Source organism: Melozone crissalis, unplaced genomic scaffold (assembly GCF_028551555.1).
Source record: "Melozone crissalis strain CALT ecotype California unplaced genomic scaffold, PUWL_Pcris_2 ptg000106l_1, whole genome shotgun sequence".
In the NCBI taxonomy this organism is placed as follows: domain Eukaryota; kingdom Metazoa; phylum Chordata; class Aves; order Passeriformes; family Passerellidae; genus Melozone; species Melozone crissalis.
Genome location: NW_026535883.1, coordinates 2,081,994 through 2,102,303, shown reverse-complemented (window position 1 = coordinate 2,102,303; position 20,310 = coordinate 2,081,994). Strand labels below are relative to the sequence as shown.

The following is a 20,310-nucleotide window of genomic DNA, read 5'->3' as shown; positions in this document are numbered from 1 at the left end:
CCTCTCCTGCCTGTCACACCTCTGACCCTTTGCCAAATTAACTGAAAAACACTCACCACAACTGTAAAGCTGTGGAATTTCAATTGGCATGGGGAGGTCTTCCTCTGTATAACAGCATCCCCAAGACAATTTCAGGGTTCTCATTCATCCTGTTCTTTAAGAACGGCCTCCTGCCTGCACTTCACCACTCAGTATAAAAGAAAGTGCTTTTTCTCTATAAACCAAAACCAGAGAATTTTTGCAATTGTCTTTTCATTCTCTGTAGTGTATAAAAACTTTGCTCTCTGAGAGAATGAAGGCATATACACAGTTTTGTGGGAATGATGGGATGGGGCCATCCCAAAGGGAGAAATAAGAATATATATATATTAGATATTTATTAGAATATATGTATAAGAATATATATATAATAAGAAGAAAATATCTTCTACTGTGCAAAAACAAGTATAAAGCTAAAAAAATATTCTCTCTACTAAGAGCAAAGCCTCATTTTGTGGACAAATATATGGATTTTGTCTTCCAAAAAGAAGTTAGTAGAAATTAAGTGTCTGTGCTATGAAATCAATAAATGGCCAGACTGAAGATGGTCAAGGAACAGGCTGATCAGGGAAGTGATGGGATCATCCCTAGAAGTGTTCAGAAAACACATAAATGTGGCACCTGGAGACACAGCTTCGTGGTGAACCTGGCAGTGCAGGAGGAATGGTTGGACCTGATGATTTTGGAGATCATGTAAATTTTCCAATGTAAATTATTCTATTCCAATGTAAATTATTCTATGATATTTAAGGCTGAATTTCCCAAGGCTTCTCTGAGAAGTCTCAGGACAGAAGGTACCACCTAATGCTCATTACAGGTGCAAACACCAATCAGGAAAGAGCTGCAAACCAGCACACTGGGAACGCTTCTTTAGGCAAAACCTGCCCTGCACATTCCAAAAGCGAATTTTCACCAAAAAAAAAAAAAAAAAAAAAAAAAAAAAAAAAAAAAAAAAAAGAGACAAGCCAGAAAGCCAGAGATTAAGAATTTCCATTATTATGTAGTGTTTCTCTTGCACATCCATCCAGCAATTCCAGAGAAGATGCCTTCAAATCTTTAAGTTGCCTGTACTGAGTTCTTAGGAAATCAGAGTGCCAAAGGAGTCTAGTGGATCCTAAAATGTGCTCAGCAGCACCATAAGGGACTTTTATCCATGTGCACATCACTACAGTGCTCCAAATTTGCCATTCATTGAGGCATTTCCAAGCTGGATGTGAGGGAGAAGAAAGTAAGAGAGAGAGGAGAACCCCTGGAAAAGTTTGGAATGGAAAATCTACTTCCATCTTCCCAGTGAAAGCATCACATTCACCTTTATCACTTTCATTCCATAGGATCATGGAATATCCATAGTTGGAAGGGTCCCACAAGGATCATTGAGTCCAACTCCTGGCCCTGCTAAGGACACCCCAAAAATCCCATCCATGGGTAACCTGAGCAGACACTGGTAACCAAACTGGGCAACAAAGGGAGAGAGATAAAATAAATGTTTCCAAAAATGGCAGAAATTGTTGTGCTCAAATCACAAATCATTAAGGAAGTAGCCTTAGACCCATTCAAAAAACAAACAAACAAATAAAAACAAACAAAAACCAAAATAAAACAAAAAAAAAAAAGAACACAAAAAACCAGAACTATATGCTGTGAAAATATTAATCATTTATGCCAAAAGACAATATTATCCCCAAGAAGCCTGGAAGGAACTGTAGCTATGAATAAACCAAGCATGGAAATGAGCAGAATGCTTCTGAATATACCTGCATGGAGAAGCTAAAACAGAGAAACTTCAGTTTTCCCTTATGAATTAGCATTCTTGACATGACTGCCTGGGACAGGACAAGCCTGGAATACAACCCAATAAACCATTTCCAAGGCCACAAGCTGATATTTTTATCACTGTCTGCATCATCTGCTGCTGTGCAACTTCACTTTACCCACTACTCCAGCTTTAAAATGCTGGTGGGATTATCCCACCAGGTCTCTCTTTAATTACTCCCAAAGCATCGACACAGCAAGGATCAGGGCTGGGTTCATGGATGGATATCTGATGCCCTATCCAATTTCTTTACTTTTAACTGAGACTGCTTGTACCCTGAGTTGAAAAGAAAGGATTATTTGTCCCTTTTTCTTATTTCTTTTCATTTTAGCTGTCCTGCAGAAATCTTTCTGACTTCTGCTGAGTTGCACAGGCACAAGAAGGGAAGAATCTGGCTGGGCATGTTCTTTATGGGACTGATGAATGACTCTAGTCTCTCCCAAACTATTAGAGGATAAATCTGTTTACACACAAAAAATTGACCTGGGCTGGTGAGGTGGGACTAGAACCAGGAAACTGGCACGTCCCAGAGGTAAAAATGCATTTGCAGCCAAGAGCATTAGTAACTCAAGACCATAAACAAGCCACAGCATCATTAATTACTCAGACAGGGGCAGCCACAGAAGCAGTGAGAAGACCCAAAAGCCAACTGTAAATAGTTCATCGAGCTGATTAGCTCAGGAAAAAAATGAGTGGGCAGTTTTGGAGGTCAGAGGCCATGGCACAAGTCAGTCTCAAGCCAGTTTGCAACTGGACAATGGCATGAGAAACAGCTTAATTCCTGTTAAAAAAAAAGAAATCCCAAACAAAACCAGCAAAGCCACTTAAAAAACAACCACCAAAAAAAAAAAAAAGGCTTTTTTTTGCAAATGCAAAGATTAGCTCAACAATTCAGCAGGGAAGTAATCACTGCAATTTTGAAGCGCAGAAGGTATGGCTCCTTGCTCCAGAAGTATTTAATTAAGGACACAGAGGATTAGTTAAATCTAATGGTGCTTTTATAGAGATGATACTGAAAAGACATCATTTGTTGTCAGGGGGCATATCCCAGATATAGATGAGCCATCTTTGTACACACATGCAATGAAACTCACCCAAATTCAATGTAAAATACCAAATAATGCAGGGATATGACCACTATTAGCTCTATTATTAAACTCCACTCCATAATTAAACAAATCATGAGAACTCTGGGAAGGTCCCTGTCTCTTTACCACCCATGAAAACAAAGTGCTGTTCTTAGGTCGCTCAGGGTCATGGTGGGAGTGTGAGCCTAAAATCAGAAACCTCAATTTCAGATATTAAAGAAAACCCCCTGGAAAGCAGAGGATCTGTTGTGGAGCACATGAAGACCCTTGTTTCACAGAATGTGTATTTTCTTGTAACTCCTTGTTAATTCACAAGAATCTTTACAATGTTCATTTACAGCATGGTTATCAGAGACTGATTATTATAGAGGAAACTATCCTAGTACAGAGTTTTAACTCCAACTTGCTGAAAATTCTGAGTGTAAACACATTGAAGAATTTAGTGCAACCTTCCAGTTTAGATACAACAGGACTGGGTTTTCCTTTCCAGAGCACTGTTAAAGGGCACACATAATTTACACACCTCTCTAAACCAGCCATTTCTCAAACTATGGAGGCTTCTGAGACAAATTAAAACCAGCAATTTAATGGTAATGAGAAAATTACAGCATCAAGTTGTTTACACAAGCAGGATAACCAAGCCTGGTGACTGTGTCAGCCTTTGCACTGTGCAAATATTGTCTCCCAATTGAATGAGCTTGAGTTACACTTACTAATCTCAGAGCAAATATTGCAAATGCAAAGATTAGCTCAACAATTTGCCTACCACCTGCAGGAAAAGTAACCAAATTATGTCCTTATGTGCCAGCAAGCAGGATTCCTGAATGGGTGCTGCAGTAAATGGGGTGGGAGGAGTGAGGCTCATCCACCCAACAGTGCGAGGAAGAGCTGATGATGGCTTTTATTTTGATCAGGCAGGAAGATAAACATAATAACAGAGATGTTTGGGATGGAAGAGACCTCTGGAGATCATCTAGAGCGGGTGACACAGGAACACCTCCAGGTGGATTTGGGATGTCTCCAGAGAGGGAACTCCACACCCTCCCTGAGCAGCTGTTCCAGTGCTCTGATACCCTCAGTGTAAAGAAGTTCTTCCTCAGTTTGAGGTGGAACTCCTTGTGTTTTAGAGTCAGCTGTGAAGGTCAGAACACTGGTGTGGGATCCAGCCTTTGAGTTTCCCACAGTTCCCATGGAAGCATTGGGAATACAGGTGAGTTTAAACACAAACCATCTCCATTGGTTTGCTTGCGGGAGGTTCCAAGTGATTTACCAGGCAAAGACTGAAAAGTGCTTGGAAGAGAGCAAACTGTGTTTAGGCTACACTTTGGTCTGTCCTATGCATAAAATACAGCAACCACACAGCAAAACCACACAATCCAGGGACAAACATTGATTCTGCCTTAATTGCATCCACATCTCCTCAGCCCAAGAGTCAGGGCCATTGATTATTACTGGGCATGACCATCTACCCAGGGTAGGATATCTTGGAGAGCAGCAGCATTCATAATTATCACTGCATCTCAGGGATGATTGCAGGTGTAATGAGGTGTAAAGTGCTTAGCCAGCAGCAGAGATACAGTTACTTCTCAAAGGTTCATCATAAAATTGGAAAGGTTTGAGTTGGAAAGTTCCTTAAAGCTCATCCTGTTCCACTTCTTGCCATGGGCAGGGACACCTTCCACCATCCCAAATTGCTCCAAGCCCTGTTCAACCTGGCCTTGAACACTGCCAGGGATTGAGCAGCAACAGATACCCTGGGAAACCTGTGCCAGGGCCTCACAACCCTTTACCAAAGAATTTTTTCACAATATCTAATCTAAAAAACTTTCAGCTTCAGGCAATTACCCCTTGTCCTATTACTCCATGCCCTTGTGAAAAGTTCATCTCCAGCTTTCCTCTAAGCTTCCTTTAAATCTTGAAAGAATCATTTCCTCTCACACAGTGCTACAGGGATGCAGGATTTGGGACTCTCAGCAGCCACCAAGGCTTTCCTGCCCCTGCAGAAGTTGTGGCAGCGACCAACTGTCGTCCTGATATTTTAAGATTTTCTAAGCCTTCTGACGTTTACATTCATGTAGCAAACTTTCTCACACACTTTCTGTAAATAACTCATTGTTTTGCATTCTTTTATAAAAGAAGAGATATTTGATAAACTGTTAGTTTGTCCAGTATCATTGGAGAGGTGGCACTTTCACCCTCCAATCCACTCCCACTTTTAAAAAAACTATAAATGTTAGAGTCAGAAAACAAACTTCCCTTCTCTTCACCTTGACAGCAGCAGTGTGTGCTTGCTGTGTTGTTTTGTGTCCTATAGTGACAACCAACAGTGCTGCTGTCTGATTTCTCCAATGGAAACAACCCCACACCTGCCCCTCAGGTGGAGAATCTCACCCTGCACAGCTGATATTTCAGCAATGTCAGCTTTTGGAGCAGCTCCTCCCCAGGCTGCGAGCTTTCAGAGCCCTCTTTCAAACTCAGTGTCCTGTTTAGCTTTAACACATCAACAACATGCTGCCCTCAGCCTATCTGTGTGCATTATCTGCTGCCCTAATGTATCGTGTACTGAGCCACAGCATCATTACAGGTAAGTGCTCAGGTTTAAATGCAAACATAATTGCATAATGTGGTACAGCCAGGAAGAATAATGCAGGAAATAGAGCCAGCTCCATCTGATAGCGCAATCTGACTGGAACGCCGGCCCTTCGGATCAAACGCGCAGCCCCAGATGGGGCAACCAAGAATAAAAGTGCTTTGTGGTATCTTTATTGTCATCATCAAAAACACTTATCTGCCACAAAGGTAAAAAGGTGAAGATGGGACTGGTACAGAAAAGGTCACAGAAGTAGCAGGGTATCACCAGGTTATGGGGGCAAGGACAATGTCACACCCTAGAAAAGGCCACCTTTGCTCTGTCACTCCAAGCTCAATTTGCCAGTTCCTAATGGGAATCTGAGCACTGAGTGGCATTTAGAACACTGGCAACACCCATGCCATTTTCCTGCAGCCAGGGGTGTCTCTTTAACTCTGATAAATCCAGATAGAGCCTCCCATCCTACTGCACAAGGAGCTGCACAAAGAGGGGAGAACATTCCCACCACAAGATGCCATCGAAATGAGAACGTCTGCAGCAGATAGGTTCACTTTAATACATTTATTTTATGTAGCCAAAATTAGAACTGATTCTTGATGGAACAGCATTTCCTTCTATTTAATTTTAAATTTTTTTCAGTAGTTTGAGCTCACAGTGGCACATGAAAGACAATTTCAGGGGTGCAGACAGCCTCACAACAGAAGCCAGAAGGCAGCTGAAGTTAATTCAGTGCACTTTGAACCAGTTGGCCTGAATGAGAACTCCTCCACTGAAGAGAGCATCACACACGTCATGGGACAGTAACTGCTCTTGTCATTTCAGGAGGTTTTAGCCCAAACTTCATTCAAATCAGACAAGATGAGGGCCTATCGTGAGAGAGAACCTCCCCACCAACACACTGCCCTCTGAACTGAGCAGCCTTTGAGTTGAAAGCACAAACTTCTGCTGTCTGAGCTGTAAAAACATCCCTCTGTCTGTAACAGGGCTGTAACAGCTCATCTTTGTTGGGAATACAGATCCCCTGCAATAATAGACTCCATGGCCTTCACTCTCTGCCTCCCACACACACACCCTTGTCTGCCTGTGAATCATTTGGCAGGATATGAAACCCAAGGTCCTTCCACCCAAGGGTCCCTGCTGGCACATCCTTGCCCCAGTATCTGAATTCATACAAATGCTAAAGGATGCAGATGTGTGCTGAGTAATATTCCAAGGGTGAATTTTGTTTTGGAGAGAGTTGGATACCATCCTAGTGCACACACACAAAAGAGGATGTAGGTAAAAGTGGAACTGCCAGCTATCACCACCTGGAGAAACCCACCCAGAATTGTTACCCATGGTACCTGTATTCAAATCCTTCATGTATCTGACAACCCAGAAACTCCCCCCTCCAGATCTGAAATTGAGCACTGGCTTGGAGCCAGCATCTACAGTCCTCTCAGCATGGAAAAAACTCAACCTCTGCAGCACTGTCTGGCCATCTCAGTTTTAAAGACATATTTTTAGCTCAGTGGCTCCATGCCCTGACTCACAGGGCTCCCAAAAAGTCACTGCAGAACACTGACTGCCCAACTTCTTCTGAACCAATTCATTTCAGGGAATCATGCAATCACAGACTGGTTTGGGCAAGAAAGGGCCTTAAAGACCATTTGGATCTAATTCTCTGACAGAAGAAAGGACACCTTTGACTAGAACAGGTTGCTCCAAGCCCCATTCAATCTGGTGTTGAACATTTCCAGGGATGGGGTAGCCAAAGCTTCCCTAAGAACCTGTGCCAGGGTCTCCTCACCCTCACAGAGAAGGATTTCTCCCAAATATCTTACCTAAATCTACCACAGAATTATCTGTGCTGCCTTCCTGGGTTTACTGGTGAGCTCAGGGAAAAATTCCCTTCAACACTGAAAACAAAAAATGCATCTTCTACTCACCAAACACAGGTGAAGGAATGAGGAAAAACTGCAAATAAAGGTGAATTTGAGAATGAAAGAGCAAGAGAGTGTGTGTGAAAGAGGGAGCACTGTGACCCCTGAGTGGGTGAAGCTGAGCCTGACCCTTGATCAGAATCCCAGACCCAGAGAAGATGTGTGAAAGCAGGAAAATAAACCAATAAGCAAAACAGCAATCTCTTTCCTTAATTTTATTCGAGGAAGTTCAAATTTACCCAGCTCCTCACAAACTGTCTTTGGCTAAAATCACCACTAACAAGCTCTGACATTTGAAATTTAACTGAATATGACCTAACAGCTCCCAGCCCTCCACCACCCAGGGAGCTGACCAGGAATATTTTGTTTAAGTCATAGACAGGGCTAAACTGAGCTTCATTGAGAAGACCCAGCATAAGTGTTTATAGCACCCACTTCACCTGATGCTCCCCTGCCCTGGCAGTCTGCTTTTCTTCACGGGGACCACAGAGCTCCCAGTCCCCTCCTCTCCTCCCCAGCGTAATTATTTGCTGATTTTTAGGAGGTGCCCTCGCAATCCTTTAATGAAATCCTTTGCTGTGCTGCAATTCACCAGGACAGATTGGACACGAGGGGCTTCCACTTAGGGAGCTGCCAATCAGGGGGTGGTACCCAGCATTTAGTGAGCAGTTGTTAAGCCAGTCTATCACCAGGCTATTAGAGGCTCATCACACAAACAGCTTGCTTTTACTGGCAACCACAGCAAATTAACCCTTTCCTTAGAGACAGGGGGAAGCCTCGAGTAGATTCATCACAGCAAAGAGCTCTGGTTTTCCCTCCTGCTATAGCAATTTTTAAGTTATTAATAAATGCTCTCTGGACTGAAATCTCCCTACTTTATATTTGTTTTTTCCTCTAGCTGTACACCTGGTTCACATTTTTAGTCTATGCTAAATGTAGTGATAGCACCAACAGTAACAAAACCACTAAAAAAAATCTTTTAAAAAATCCCTGAACAACAAATACTATTTGTCCTTTCTCTATTCCTCACTCTAAACTCTGTGCACAGAAGAAATCATGATGCAAGATGATTTTATCTCCATCACTACCAGTGGTTTGCTAAAAGATCAAATGTTCAGGCTTTCGTTATCCTCAGGATTGATTTTTTCATCCAAAGAAATAAATCATAACTGTGTTCCCCTCCCACACACTTTATCCAAGGCTTCTTCTCACTTCTTGTGGATGGGGTGGGACACCTGATCTGGCCCTCATGGGCAGAGGACAGGCCAGGCACCAGACTCAGAACTTTAGAGCTACATCCAAGGCCCAACCACAGCAAGAATCTCTTCAATGATCCCACTCTGGCCAAGATTATGCCACTGAAATCTCCCAAATTTCAGTAGAGGGTCCCCCAGTCCTTGCTGGGTGCTGAGCCAGACCCCGGGAATATTTGGGAAGGGGTTGTAGGCCAGCCAACGGCTCTGGTACACAGAAAACACCGTGTGGAGCATCCAGGCCACAGTGCCGCTCTGGGTGGGACTGGGGAGAGGACACAGTCAGAGGGTGACAGAGTCCTCTGTTGGTGACACAAAGGCCTGAAAGGCCTCATCTTTATCCCACATCACACCACACAAAGGACAAGACCGTGGAAGAGGTTTTACAGTGACGTCTGTGAGATGGAGAGAAGTTTGATAAGAGGATCCATGTTTACCCCTGAAAATTTTCTACCAAGGTTGTTGACATAGAAACCAAGAAAGAAGGATAAATAAGAGAAACCTGCAACTGCCTGTTACAATGAGCACTTTGTTTGTCCCTCGTGATTAATGAGTAAACTGAAAACTTATGAGTTTTGTAAGAATGTATAAAAAGCATGCATGCTATAATAAAATCAGTTTGAAACCTTCTGAATTTGGAGTGTGTTGCTTTGTATTGTCTCCTTCTCAACTACAACACAAGACCTTGAGGTCTGTTAAGCCATGCTCCAATGCAGAACAAGCCTGGGGTAGGCGTGTTTCTAGGTTGCTCAGCCCTTTTCCCATTAAATTCAGGATGAGCAGCTGGAGAAGTCACGAGGCTTCCTCCAATTTCACCCAGAGCCCAAAGCTGGAGACTCCAGCACAGTCCCAGGCATCCAAAATTCCCATTCCCTTCCCCCAAGGAGATGAAGCCAGCTTGAACAGGGCTTTGAGACACCCAGTCTGGTGGAAGGATCCACATCTTTAAGGACCTTTCCAACCCAAACCATTCTGAGAGACCAAATCCAAGACCAAGCCATGGTTCCAAACACAGACAATCCTTCCCCCTCCGAAATGCTGAATTGTTGAAGGAGTCAATTAGAGTTTTTTGTCATAATTAAATAGAAAAGTGGCAGCAACACTCTGTGCAAGCACCTGGGAGCAAGAGGAGAGGGCACAAGCCCACAGTCACTCAGGAGATTCCCCACACCCTCCTGACCTGTATTGGAGCCTTCCTTTTGTACAGGAAGGGAAAGATTTACTTTCTGTTCTTTGGAGCAGCACTTCCAAAATGGTGCTTTTCACTCCAAATCTGTTTCTCTTCAAGCCTGGGAGCAGGGAGAAATGGAAGTGGGAAAAGGAAAACAGCTCTCATTAAACTGTGCAGTATTCAGTTCTGATTTCACACAGGTTTGTTTAAATGCATATGGAAAAGCTTTGAGGTGCTTTGGATTGCAGGGACTGGCATCCCATCCTGGGGGTTATGGCATTCCATCCTAGGATATCTTGGGGATGGCTTCCAATGCACCTCTCAGTGCAGCTCTATGAGTGGTGGGGAGAAGAGTGTTCCCTGAAAGCCACTTACCATTCAGGAAGTAATCTTCTCAGAGACATTAGAAAGGTGGTGGGATTGAAAATAAAAAGAAGAGGCTTTTCACAATGTGGGGGACAAAAAAAAAGAAAGCTCATTTTTCATCTGACAGCAGGAGAGGAAACAGTTAAACCTCAAATCGGGAAGCAAAAAGTTAAGGGAAAATAAAACCACATCACAAGCCCAACTCCTAAATTTCCCATTGCAGCCCAAGGCTGAACCCATTAAAAAAAAAAAAAAGAAACAAAGAAAGAATTAAAAAAAAAAAAAAAAAAAAACAAAGAGAAGCAATTTTGCTTATCCTTTCCTAGGATCCCCTTTTTCCTCTTATTTATTTATTTATTTACTTCCCTTCCAGAGCAAGGCCCTTATTTTCTCATTTAGTCCAACAGAGATTGTCCTCCTGGAACGACCTTTTTTTTTTCCCCTTTCTCTCTCTCTCTCCTCCTTTCCTTCTTCCTCCCCCCTCCTCCCTGCTGCCTCCAGGCCATTGCCCTCATGCCAGTAACTAGATAACACACTCTATCAGAGATTTTTTAAAAAATCATTGCAAAGTCACTGGGGCTGATAGTGGCATCAATCCTCGCCTGACACGGGCTCGGGTCAACCATTTATCTCTTCACATTGCCTGTGGTTACTGGGGAGCCCATCTTGGTTCCCTACAACTTAACAACCTTGCAGATGGTACCTCTCTGCTCCAGCAGCCTCCACACCCCAAGATTGCTTTTGTGGCTTGATTTTTATTAGTTTTTTGGGTTTTTTATTGTTTTTTGGGGTTTTTTTTAATGGACTGTTTCACTTCTTTTCTGTGAGGGTCTGGTGGGTTTTATTGCACTCCTCACCTCTGTCTGAAAATAATACCGTGACCAAGATATCAAGTTAAAAAAACAGGGAATTTGGAGATGCACGGGTGGGCTTGCTGGGCTGTTAAAAGTGGATATTTATGAAAATATACACAAAATATTGTAAAAGAGTTTAAACTAGTCCTACTTCTGATATCCCATCCTGTATGACATGGCTATTTTTGGCTGGTTGCAAAGGACCCAAGAACTCTACTCACAGCCCGAGACAACATAAAGTCAGGTTCTATCAGGATACTTGCTAATAAATCCAATGAAACTATTCCCAAATCTCAGCAAGTTGTGATCCCGATGGCATCACAACTGGGTTTGTACTCTCTAAATGGATACACAAGAATTAAATATCTATTGCATCACAGTTCATCTTCAAGGGGAGAAGAAAATAAAACAGAACAGCTGTTTTATTAGCCCACTCCAAATAAATTCCATATCAAACTGGAATCTGCTCTGTTCCTTCCCCATTCCTGGCAGTGTTCAAGGCCAGGCTGGATGGGGCTTGGGGCAATCTGGTATAGTGGAAGATGTCTCTGCCCATGGGGAATTGGGACTAGATGATGTTTTTAACATCCTTTCCAACACAAACCCTTCTGTGACTCTAAGATCCCTGCCCTGCCTAACTACACTCCCCTCAGCCTGCTGTGGTGGTTTTCCTCATGGACTGCCAAGTATGAGCCCTTCACCCCCAAAAATTCACCCATCAGACATCCACACAACATGAGGACAGCTCAAAACTGAGAGGAAAAGAGAAGAGACACTTCCCATCACTTGTAACCCTCACAGATGGAGAACATGCCCAAGAACTGTCCCTGTCCATGGCAGGGGGTTGGAATGAATTGATCTTTAAATGTCCCTTCCAACCCAAACCAATCTGTGACCTTGCATCAGTCCTGCTGTGAGTAACAACCCTTTATGCCCTGAGTGCCCTGGGCTGCAGAGACCCTTCCATGCCCCCTGAAATCTGCCTGGGTTTTGCCACCTTTGTAAATCACCAAGTATCTCCACCAGCCAAAACCATTCCATTGCTTCCTTCACCTCCAAATACTTGGGCACCAAGAGAGATGGTAAGTAGGGGAAAAAAGGCTAAAAAAGAAGGAAAGGAATGATTCTAAGACCTGCAGAGGAATCCAAGGGATTTCAAGATCTAGTCCTGATTATATTAAGTGGAAGGTGAACAGAAGGATATTTGAGGTGGCTGTATATATCTGAGACACATCCATTGTGGGGGTTTACATTTTTCTTTCATGAGAAGTGAACAAAACAATTATCCCTATATCAGTCACCAGGCTAAGAATTCACAGATCCTCAATACTCTAAGCCACCCCTTAAATCTCAAGACCTGTTAAAAACAAACTCAAGGCAGCACAGCACACCCAGGCAGAGCCATAATCCAGGATGGCATTTTTATCTGGTAAATTATTTTTTATTAACCCCCTACCCGCCAACAGGAATCCCTTGAGGGCTGGGTTGCAGGGAATTCACTGGGATACCAGCTCAGCTTCCCTAGGGCTGACCAAATACGTGGAATCATCGGCCCTCTGCCAAATATTCCATCAGCCATGTGGGCCAGCAGAGGAGGGGGAGTGGGAACAGGGAAGAGCTGCTCCAGCAGCATGTTTGCATCATGATTAGGTCTGGTCCAGCGATCTGGAATAATAATGGGAAGGCTCACTAAGCATAATGGGTTCAGAGCCATCCCAGCCTGGTCAAACCCTCCCATGAGCATCCTCTCCTTGTGTTTTTTGGGGTGTTTTGCACATTTCATCAGTGTCACCAGAGCTGATGTCTCATTATGCAGCCAAGGTGGAAGTGGACAGGTACTGAGTGAGCATTAGAACTTTTCTTTTCCCTTTTATTATTTAATTCATGTCTTCCCATTATCCAGTGCATTCTTGAAGCTGTGAACTAATTAAGTCCTGTGGGATATACAATCAGTGCTGGGTTTGGTTTTTTTTGCCCTCCCTCTCTTTTCAGTAGGCTAAATTGCATTATATGCTGAAATAAAAATAATTGTGCAACTCTTCTTAGATAATAACAGAGCAAGTTACAAACACTAATGATGCTGAATGCAACAGTAAGGCAGAGGCCTGCTGCTTATTTCTTGTGACCTAATTAAATCATACAGGGCAAAATACTTCAAACACAAAGTGAGGCAAGAGCTTAAATCAGTTTCTAATGAAAATCATAAAAGTTATTCTCAGGGGGGGTGGTGCGACACAGACCAGACATCAGGAAAAATCCAAATTGAACTGAAATTTCTGAAGTCTGTCATAAAAATCACAGATAGCCAGGTAGCATGTTTAAACCTCATGAAATTCTGGGAGTCCTCTAGATTAAGATCTGAGCCCATCCCTGGCTGTAACCATGCACCTGATGTTCCTGGAGGTCTTTTCCAACATTTAGAATTCTACGATTCATGCAAGCAACAGCTCAGAGACCAGAGTTGAAAGGACAAAAATTGAGGGATGGATTTTGCAGCACTTACCAAAAAATGCAGTTGTTTAAATAATACAACTGATGAAAAAATATCATAAAAACTGTGTCATAGAATAATGGGTATGTCCTGAGTTTCAAAAAACCCACAAGGATCATCAAGGCCAGCTCCTGGCTCTGCAAAGAACAGCCCTAAGACGCCTAACCGGTGCCTAACAATGTTGTCTAAATGTTGCTTGAACTCTGGCAGGTTTGGTGATGTTACTATTTGTAGCTCTCAGGCTCAAGTTCCCAGAACCAATATTTTACATTTTTATTTATTTTTTTCTTTATTTATTTATCTATTTATTATTTTGTGCTTTCAACCAAGGCTGTTCTCTCTTGTTGCCAGTGCCCATCCATTCCATGTCATCAGCCTCTGTCAGCCTTTCTACATTTTCACTTCCAATGCCATCCTGGAGCTAATCCTGCTCTACCATCATCACCAAATCACCTCTGAACAACCCTCCCACAGCACCCAAGAACTGGGCTGGGTTCTTGGCCTGCCTGGGCACTCTTCAGCTGGCAGCAGAGGAGTCAGAAAACAAACCACTGAGCAGTGTAGCTGTGCTGAGAACAACATCAGGCCCCTTTTTATGGAATGTTTTGAGATCCTTGCACGAGCATGTAAGAGAAGTGCCAGATGTTATTATAAAGAGATGCAGCCCCATTACTTGTACACAGAGTTGTGCTGCCTGCTAATAGCACCATTATCCTAAGGCACGTGGTGCTATTAATGCATTTCACTGCTTAGTGCTGAACCTGGGGACCATTTTTTCCACTGGAAAGGTAAGGCCAGTTCACATGACATGATTTAAACCTCCACAGTGAAGCGTGCATGCGCTGCACCAGCTCGTAAATCTTAACGGGATGCTGTCAGCCAGAAAGGGACCAAAATTGAAGCCATTTATCTGAACTCCCCACCCATCCACCTCTGCTCACCCAAGCCAGTTTTGGGAAGAGGGATAAAATGATTCTGAATGCCCACTGGGTTCATTAAGCAGCAGCAAATCCCAGACCTCAAGTGCTGCTGTTTTCATCCTGCTCTGAATGAATTTGTTCATTTTGGACACTTAGGACTTCTCTGGTTTTCCCTACTCTCAGCAGAAAAGCCACAGCAGGAGCAAACCTCACAGCTTCTTCCTCATCTTGCTCCCACCTGAGTCACAGGACAAGCTGTCATCCTGCCATTAGTGAGGCTGCAGGAGCTGTGACACTGCCCAGACCACAGACAGCAGAGGGGAACATCCCTCTGCGCTGCAGCCCAGGCTCTGGGGCTCTGGAGATGCCCTTATCCCATTTGGGAAGGAAAACAGGAATGTAAGGAGGAGTTACCATTTGATCTTTTACTTGCCTGGGCACTTCGCTTCAATCCTGCAGTCACCAACCAGCAATTTTTGAGGGCTGTATTTCTCCTTAGCTAACATAACTAACTATAACAAGGCTGATGAGCAAATGAACCTTAATAAGCAACATTCTACATCTGACATTCCTTCACAGACTAAGGACAGGCTTAACAGAAGCAAGGAATTGTAATTTAGGATACTCCGCTCCAATAGCAATATTCATGTAAGGCAGATTTGCAAGTATTCAGAGACTCCTAAATATAGAATAGATCAGATATATAAAACTAAATACAGAATTCAACACTAGGAATGCACCAAAATTACTCTGGACAATGCAGCTACTTTTTGAGCTGGCAAAGTAAATTTAAAGTCCTTAAACACAGGAAATCCCTTTGCAGATAGAGTTTAAAATTACTGTGGTAGCTTTAACATTGATGCTGAGCAAATGAACTTCATTTTTCTAAACTGTGCTAAAAGACTGTTTGAAAAGTTTTTTTTTTTGGTTTTTTCCTAAGTCAGGTGTGTAACTATCCCCACTCACACATTCCTGTATTCAGAAGATCTCCACCACATCTTAGGAGCTGCTCCTTTAGGAAAGGAGAATGAAGAAGGGATAACTGGTGTTCAACAAATATCCAACCCCTCTAAATTTCTTCTTACAGGTGGCTAAACACCCCCTCTGCAAAACTGTGAGGACTCTAACAGGACATTTCAGGTTAGCAATGACATTTTTACCTATCAAGTCTTAAAATTTATGCTGGTCCAGGATTATAGCCTTTTTGCCATGAACTCTTGGCATATGTCTTCGTTTCTTTCAATACCCACAGATAGCACTGGGAACACTGTCCCATTTTCCTTCAGCTACTGAAAAGCAGCAAAAATCAAATATAACCAAGGCTGCACTGAATGCTAAGTCTCTGCCAGAGAGCTGAAACCGTACCTCATGGCTAAAATTTCTGCTCAACAGAAAATAACACTTTTATAAGAAAATTGAATTTATATTAAAAAAAAAAGGGAGAGAGTGTTAAAAAATACATAGATTGCTCAGAAAATAAGGTAAAGCTCATTTATGTCTCATAAAATACATGATTAGCCATAGTTAACCATTAATTCAGCTGTGCTGCATTAGAACTGCTATTCAAAGTTGGAAAGCATTTAATATTATATATTGCTGCTGCTCAGCCTAAATTGTTTTTTTTCTTGCCCCCCTTTAAATGTACACAATATTACAAATTTAATTTTAAGCTGTTTGAATCAGTCTGTAAAAAAGATTTGATTATACCTGAGTGTTCTGGCCCCAGTTTTTCCATATCTCAGTAATCTTGGCAGTAATTGGCTGATTAGCTCCCTCACACTCCATCTCTGCCTCAGTTTCCATGGTAATGTTACAGGAGCTATTATAGATGAGAACTTCATCTCTTTCCACTTTAGGGCTGAAACGAGAAGGGAGGTTAAATGGGGTGTCATCAATCTTAATGAAATGCAATTATTTTTACTCTTATTAATCATTGAAAGCCATTAGCTTGTGGCAACTCCTGGCCACCATTTGTCAAACTTTGCAAATTTCAGTAATTTTGTTTCCATTCTTTTATTGTTTATTTGTTTTTCCCCCCTTTATCTGCACACACTCAGGATGAAAACACATGCTGTAAATATCTCTCAGTGATGCTTTTCTCCTTCCCCAAACCATCACAAACAGGAACAAATGCCAGTCTAGGACCAAGGCAGGCAGATAAGCGCAGACAACAGGGAGGGAATCAGCAGTGTTGGGAGCAAAGATGGACTCCTACAAGGAGTAGGGTTGGTTTGTGTCTCCCCCCTCCCCATCTTACTCACACTTAGCAATGGGGAATGAATAACTTGCAACTCCCCTAGGGCAAGGGGAGAAATTGGAAAAACCACACAACTGGCTAACTGGTCCCTAATTCCAACTGTGAAAAAATGAGCTCATTTAGGGGTTCCAATTCCTGCTACCCAGCTGATTGCAATGATGCTTTGTTGCTAACATTGGAACATTAACTTAGTAAATTAATTAAACTTACTTAACAGCCCAGACTAAGGAGATTCGATATATGTGCCAGTTATACCAGCAGACATTTGCTCTAAAGCCTCCCCTTGCACAGGGGGAAGAAGAAATAGAAAACATGGTGGGAGAGAAACATTTTTTCTCTTGGTTTTGCTGCTGACATTTGCTGATTTTGGTAGTGTTTCATTGTGGGGAGATATTGGATTCAACATATGGTTTAATGGTGAGCAAAGTGTGAAACAGGGTTAATGGCTGGACTTGATGATCCCAGAGGTCTTTTTCAACCTAATTCTGTGACTCTTGGCCATTGCTACTTGTTCCTCTCCTCCCCAGCCCACCATCAGATTCACACAGGCAAGATGTAGGAAGGTGAGGAGAAAGGAGAGGAGTTACAGCAACACAACAACTAGCAAAACAGAAATTACACAGCTTTTCTGAACAGCTAAGAAAGGGCAGAGTTCACAGCATGATTTACTCAACAAAACAGAGGATCAGATAGGCAGGATCTGGATTTTAAGAGGCCTTCAGGTTCCTGAAAATCCCATATAACAAGATTTTAACAGGTAAAGTGTCTCTGGGATAAGAACCACATAATGGTTTAAACTGGAAGGATTTTAAAGACCATCCAATTCCATCCCCCTACTATGGGCAGGGACACCTTCCACCTCCCACCTCCCATCCAGCCTGGCCTTGGACACTTCCAGGGATCCAGGGGCAGCCACAGCTTCTCTGGGCACTCTGTGCTAGGGCCTCATCACCCTCACACAGAAAAATTCCTTCCTAATAACTCTCAAAAATCTGCCTTCTGTCGGTCTGAAGCCATTCCCCTGTCGCTCCAAGCCCTTGTCCAAAGTCCCTCTCCAAATCTCATGGAATTCCTTCAGGCATTGAAAGGTGTTCTACATTCTCCCTGCAGCCTCCTCTTCTCCAGGCTGAGCAATCCAAGTTTTCCCAGCCTTTCCTCACAGCAGAGCTGCTCCATCCCTCTGATCATCATCGTCATCATCATCATCATCATCATCATCATCATCATCATCATCATCCTGCTTCCTCTGGACCCACCCCAACATCTCCAAATCCTTCCTGTGCTGGGGACCCCAAAGCTGGACTCTGTTCTAGGTAGGATCTCGTGAGAGAGGAGTAGAGGGGGTGAAGCACCTCCTTTGCCCAAAGCTCTCCCAAAATTGACCCATTTTGAAAGCCAGGACTCAGAGCTTTGTTGGGAGGGTGATGATCAGAGCGGTTTGATGAGCCTGAAGATTTAAAACTTCCCTGCTGGATGCAGCAGCTCACTCTGCAAACAAAGCCCTGCTCTGACCTGCATTTAGAAAAACCTGTTTGTTTTGAGCCCTTATTCAGGGTTACAGTGGTAAAGGAATCAACCAGATTAGAAACCACAACAATACTAAAAAATAGGGGAGGGAAAGCCTTTGCAAGTTGCTGAACCCTTTTAAAAGCAAATTTTTATTTTTTATATTTAAATAAACTTTTTCCTCTGCTGTATCAATAATCAAAAGCCAGCCCTGGGGATCTGTGCTTGCTTTTGATAGCAACACTTTGAGAATTGATCTTGTCCTGTACAGTAATTCAGTGGACTGGGCTGTCTTTCAAGACTTAAAGTACTTTTCAAAGCTCTAAGTAAAAACTGCATCTTTTAAATAACCAACAGTTTTAAAGGCAGAAAGAAGTGGTGGTCAGCTGCATGCAGGGCATGGACACAATTTCCCAAACATTCAAGTCAATACAAGGACCTTTGAGTGGTTTTCACAGGTTTTTTTTTTGCAAAAAGTAAATATACTTTCCCTGTAAAAGCCCGTTCCTTTCTGTCCTCATGCAAGCACATTCTGAAACACTCTTAACCAATTGCAATGTTTAAAGAAAATGCAAGAAAAGGAGTGAATTATTAAATGGAATTCAGGAATCTACCTTGATACAAGTGTTGCTAATGGCAAAGCTTACAACTCTTTTAAGGAATATGCTTTTGCCATTATGAGCTGATAAAGGATAGGCTGTGGTACAGACTACATAAAGAAATTATTATTTAAACCACTGAAAAACATTGTCCAGGTGGCTGCCCCAACCCTGGAAGTGTCCAAGGCCAGGCCAGATGGGACTTGGAGCAACATGGGATAGTGGAAGGTGTCTCTGCACATGGCAGGGATGGAATGAGATGAGATTTAAGGTCCTTTCAAATCAAAACCATTCTGTGATTCTATACAATTAATAAGAAAAACAGGAAAGATTCAATGTGCACTTAAGCCAGGAATTACTTCAGTAGCTTTGTCCCCATTCTGGGACAAATGTCTTAACCTTGAGCATTTGCACAGAACTAAAATTCATATATATTTTTATTATTATTATTTACTAATATTAATTAAGGTAATCAATCTGTACTCTTTCAGAAATTCTCAAAATAGTTCTTTTCTGGTGGAAACACTTAAATTTTCTAAAACTTTCCTGCAAATTCCATTCATACTTTCAAATTAAATATTTTTCTGAACTGAAATTTGGAAAACAATTTTCAGAAGTTCTGAAATAAGTTAATTTGTACTATTCAAACCTCTTAATTTTTTCCTTCTATTTTGTCTGAGATTGTTCAAATCAGGAAACTTTTTTGAAAACAAAAAACTTTGCCGTTTCTTCCCTTTAGCAAGAAATAAACTTCCCTTTAATTTAGAAATAAACTCACTAGAAAAAAATATCAGCCCAAGTTTTATTATTCAACTAAAATATAAGCATGAGCACAATGGGGTGAAAAGTTAAGACAATAAGAAACACATTGAAGAAGTGGGGAAAATGGAAAAATAGTAGGTAAAAAAAGTTGATTGGTTTGATTCAAAGAAATCTCTTTGATCAGGGAAATATCTCTCTGATAGGATTCCCAGGAGGAATAATAAACCCTGTCTCTGGAGCATTCACAGTTAAATTGGACTAAAAACCACAGCGAAAACAATAAGCAAACAGTCAGTAAAAGGACTTTGTGATTTTCTGCACAATGGTAGCCCCAACCAAGAAAGGAGCAAGAAAAAAAAAGTCATCAGATGATGATGACATTATTATTATTATTATTATTATTACTATTATTATTACAGCATTTTTTAATCAGTGAAGAGCAGAGCACAATTTTGATATCCAGGGAAAAAAGAAGCAAAAAACCCCCACACATGGGGCTGTCCTGTCCCTCTCAAGTTTGTTGGTTTTTTGGATTGGGCTTACACTGATGTGAGGAAAAGCAAAGCAAAGTTCAATCAGACCAGGCAAGGCTCCTGGAGTTTCTTGATTTGAAACAAGTCATTCTGGGAGCAGTAGAACTAATTAAATTAGTTCAATTTCACTTTTTTTTTTTTCACCT

General features: G+C 42.1%; 1 protein-coding gene across 1 annotated transcript in view; it reads right to left on the bottom strand.

The window, feature by feature from the left end:
• Window positions 1-20,310, bottom strand: part of PKHD1 (PKHD1 ciliary IPT domain containing fibrocystin/polyductin) — a 238,112-nt gene that overhangs the window by 164,867 nt on the left and 52,935 nt on the right. Inside the window, exon 34 of the mRNA XM_054291748.1 lies at window positions 16,215-16,365. Within this exon, the coding sequence (XP_054147723.1) occupies window positions 16,215-16,365 (151 nt within the window). The remainder of the gene's footprint in view (window positions 1-16,214; window positions 16,366-20,310) is intronic.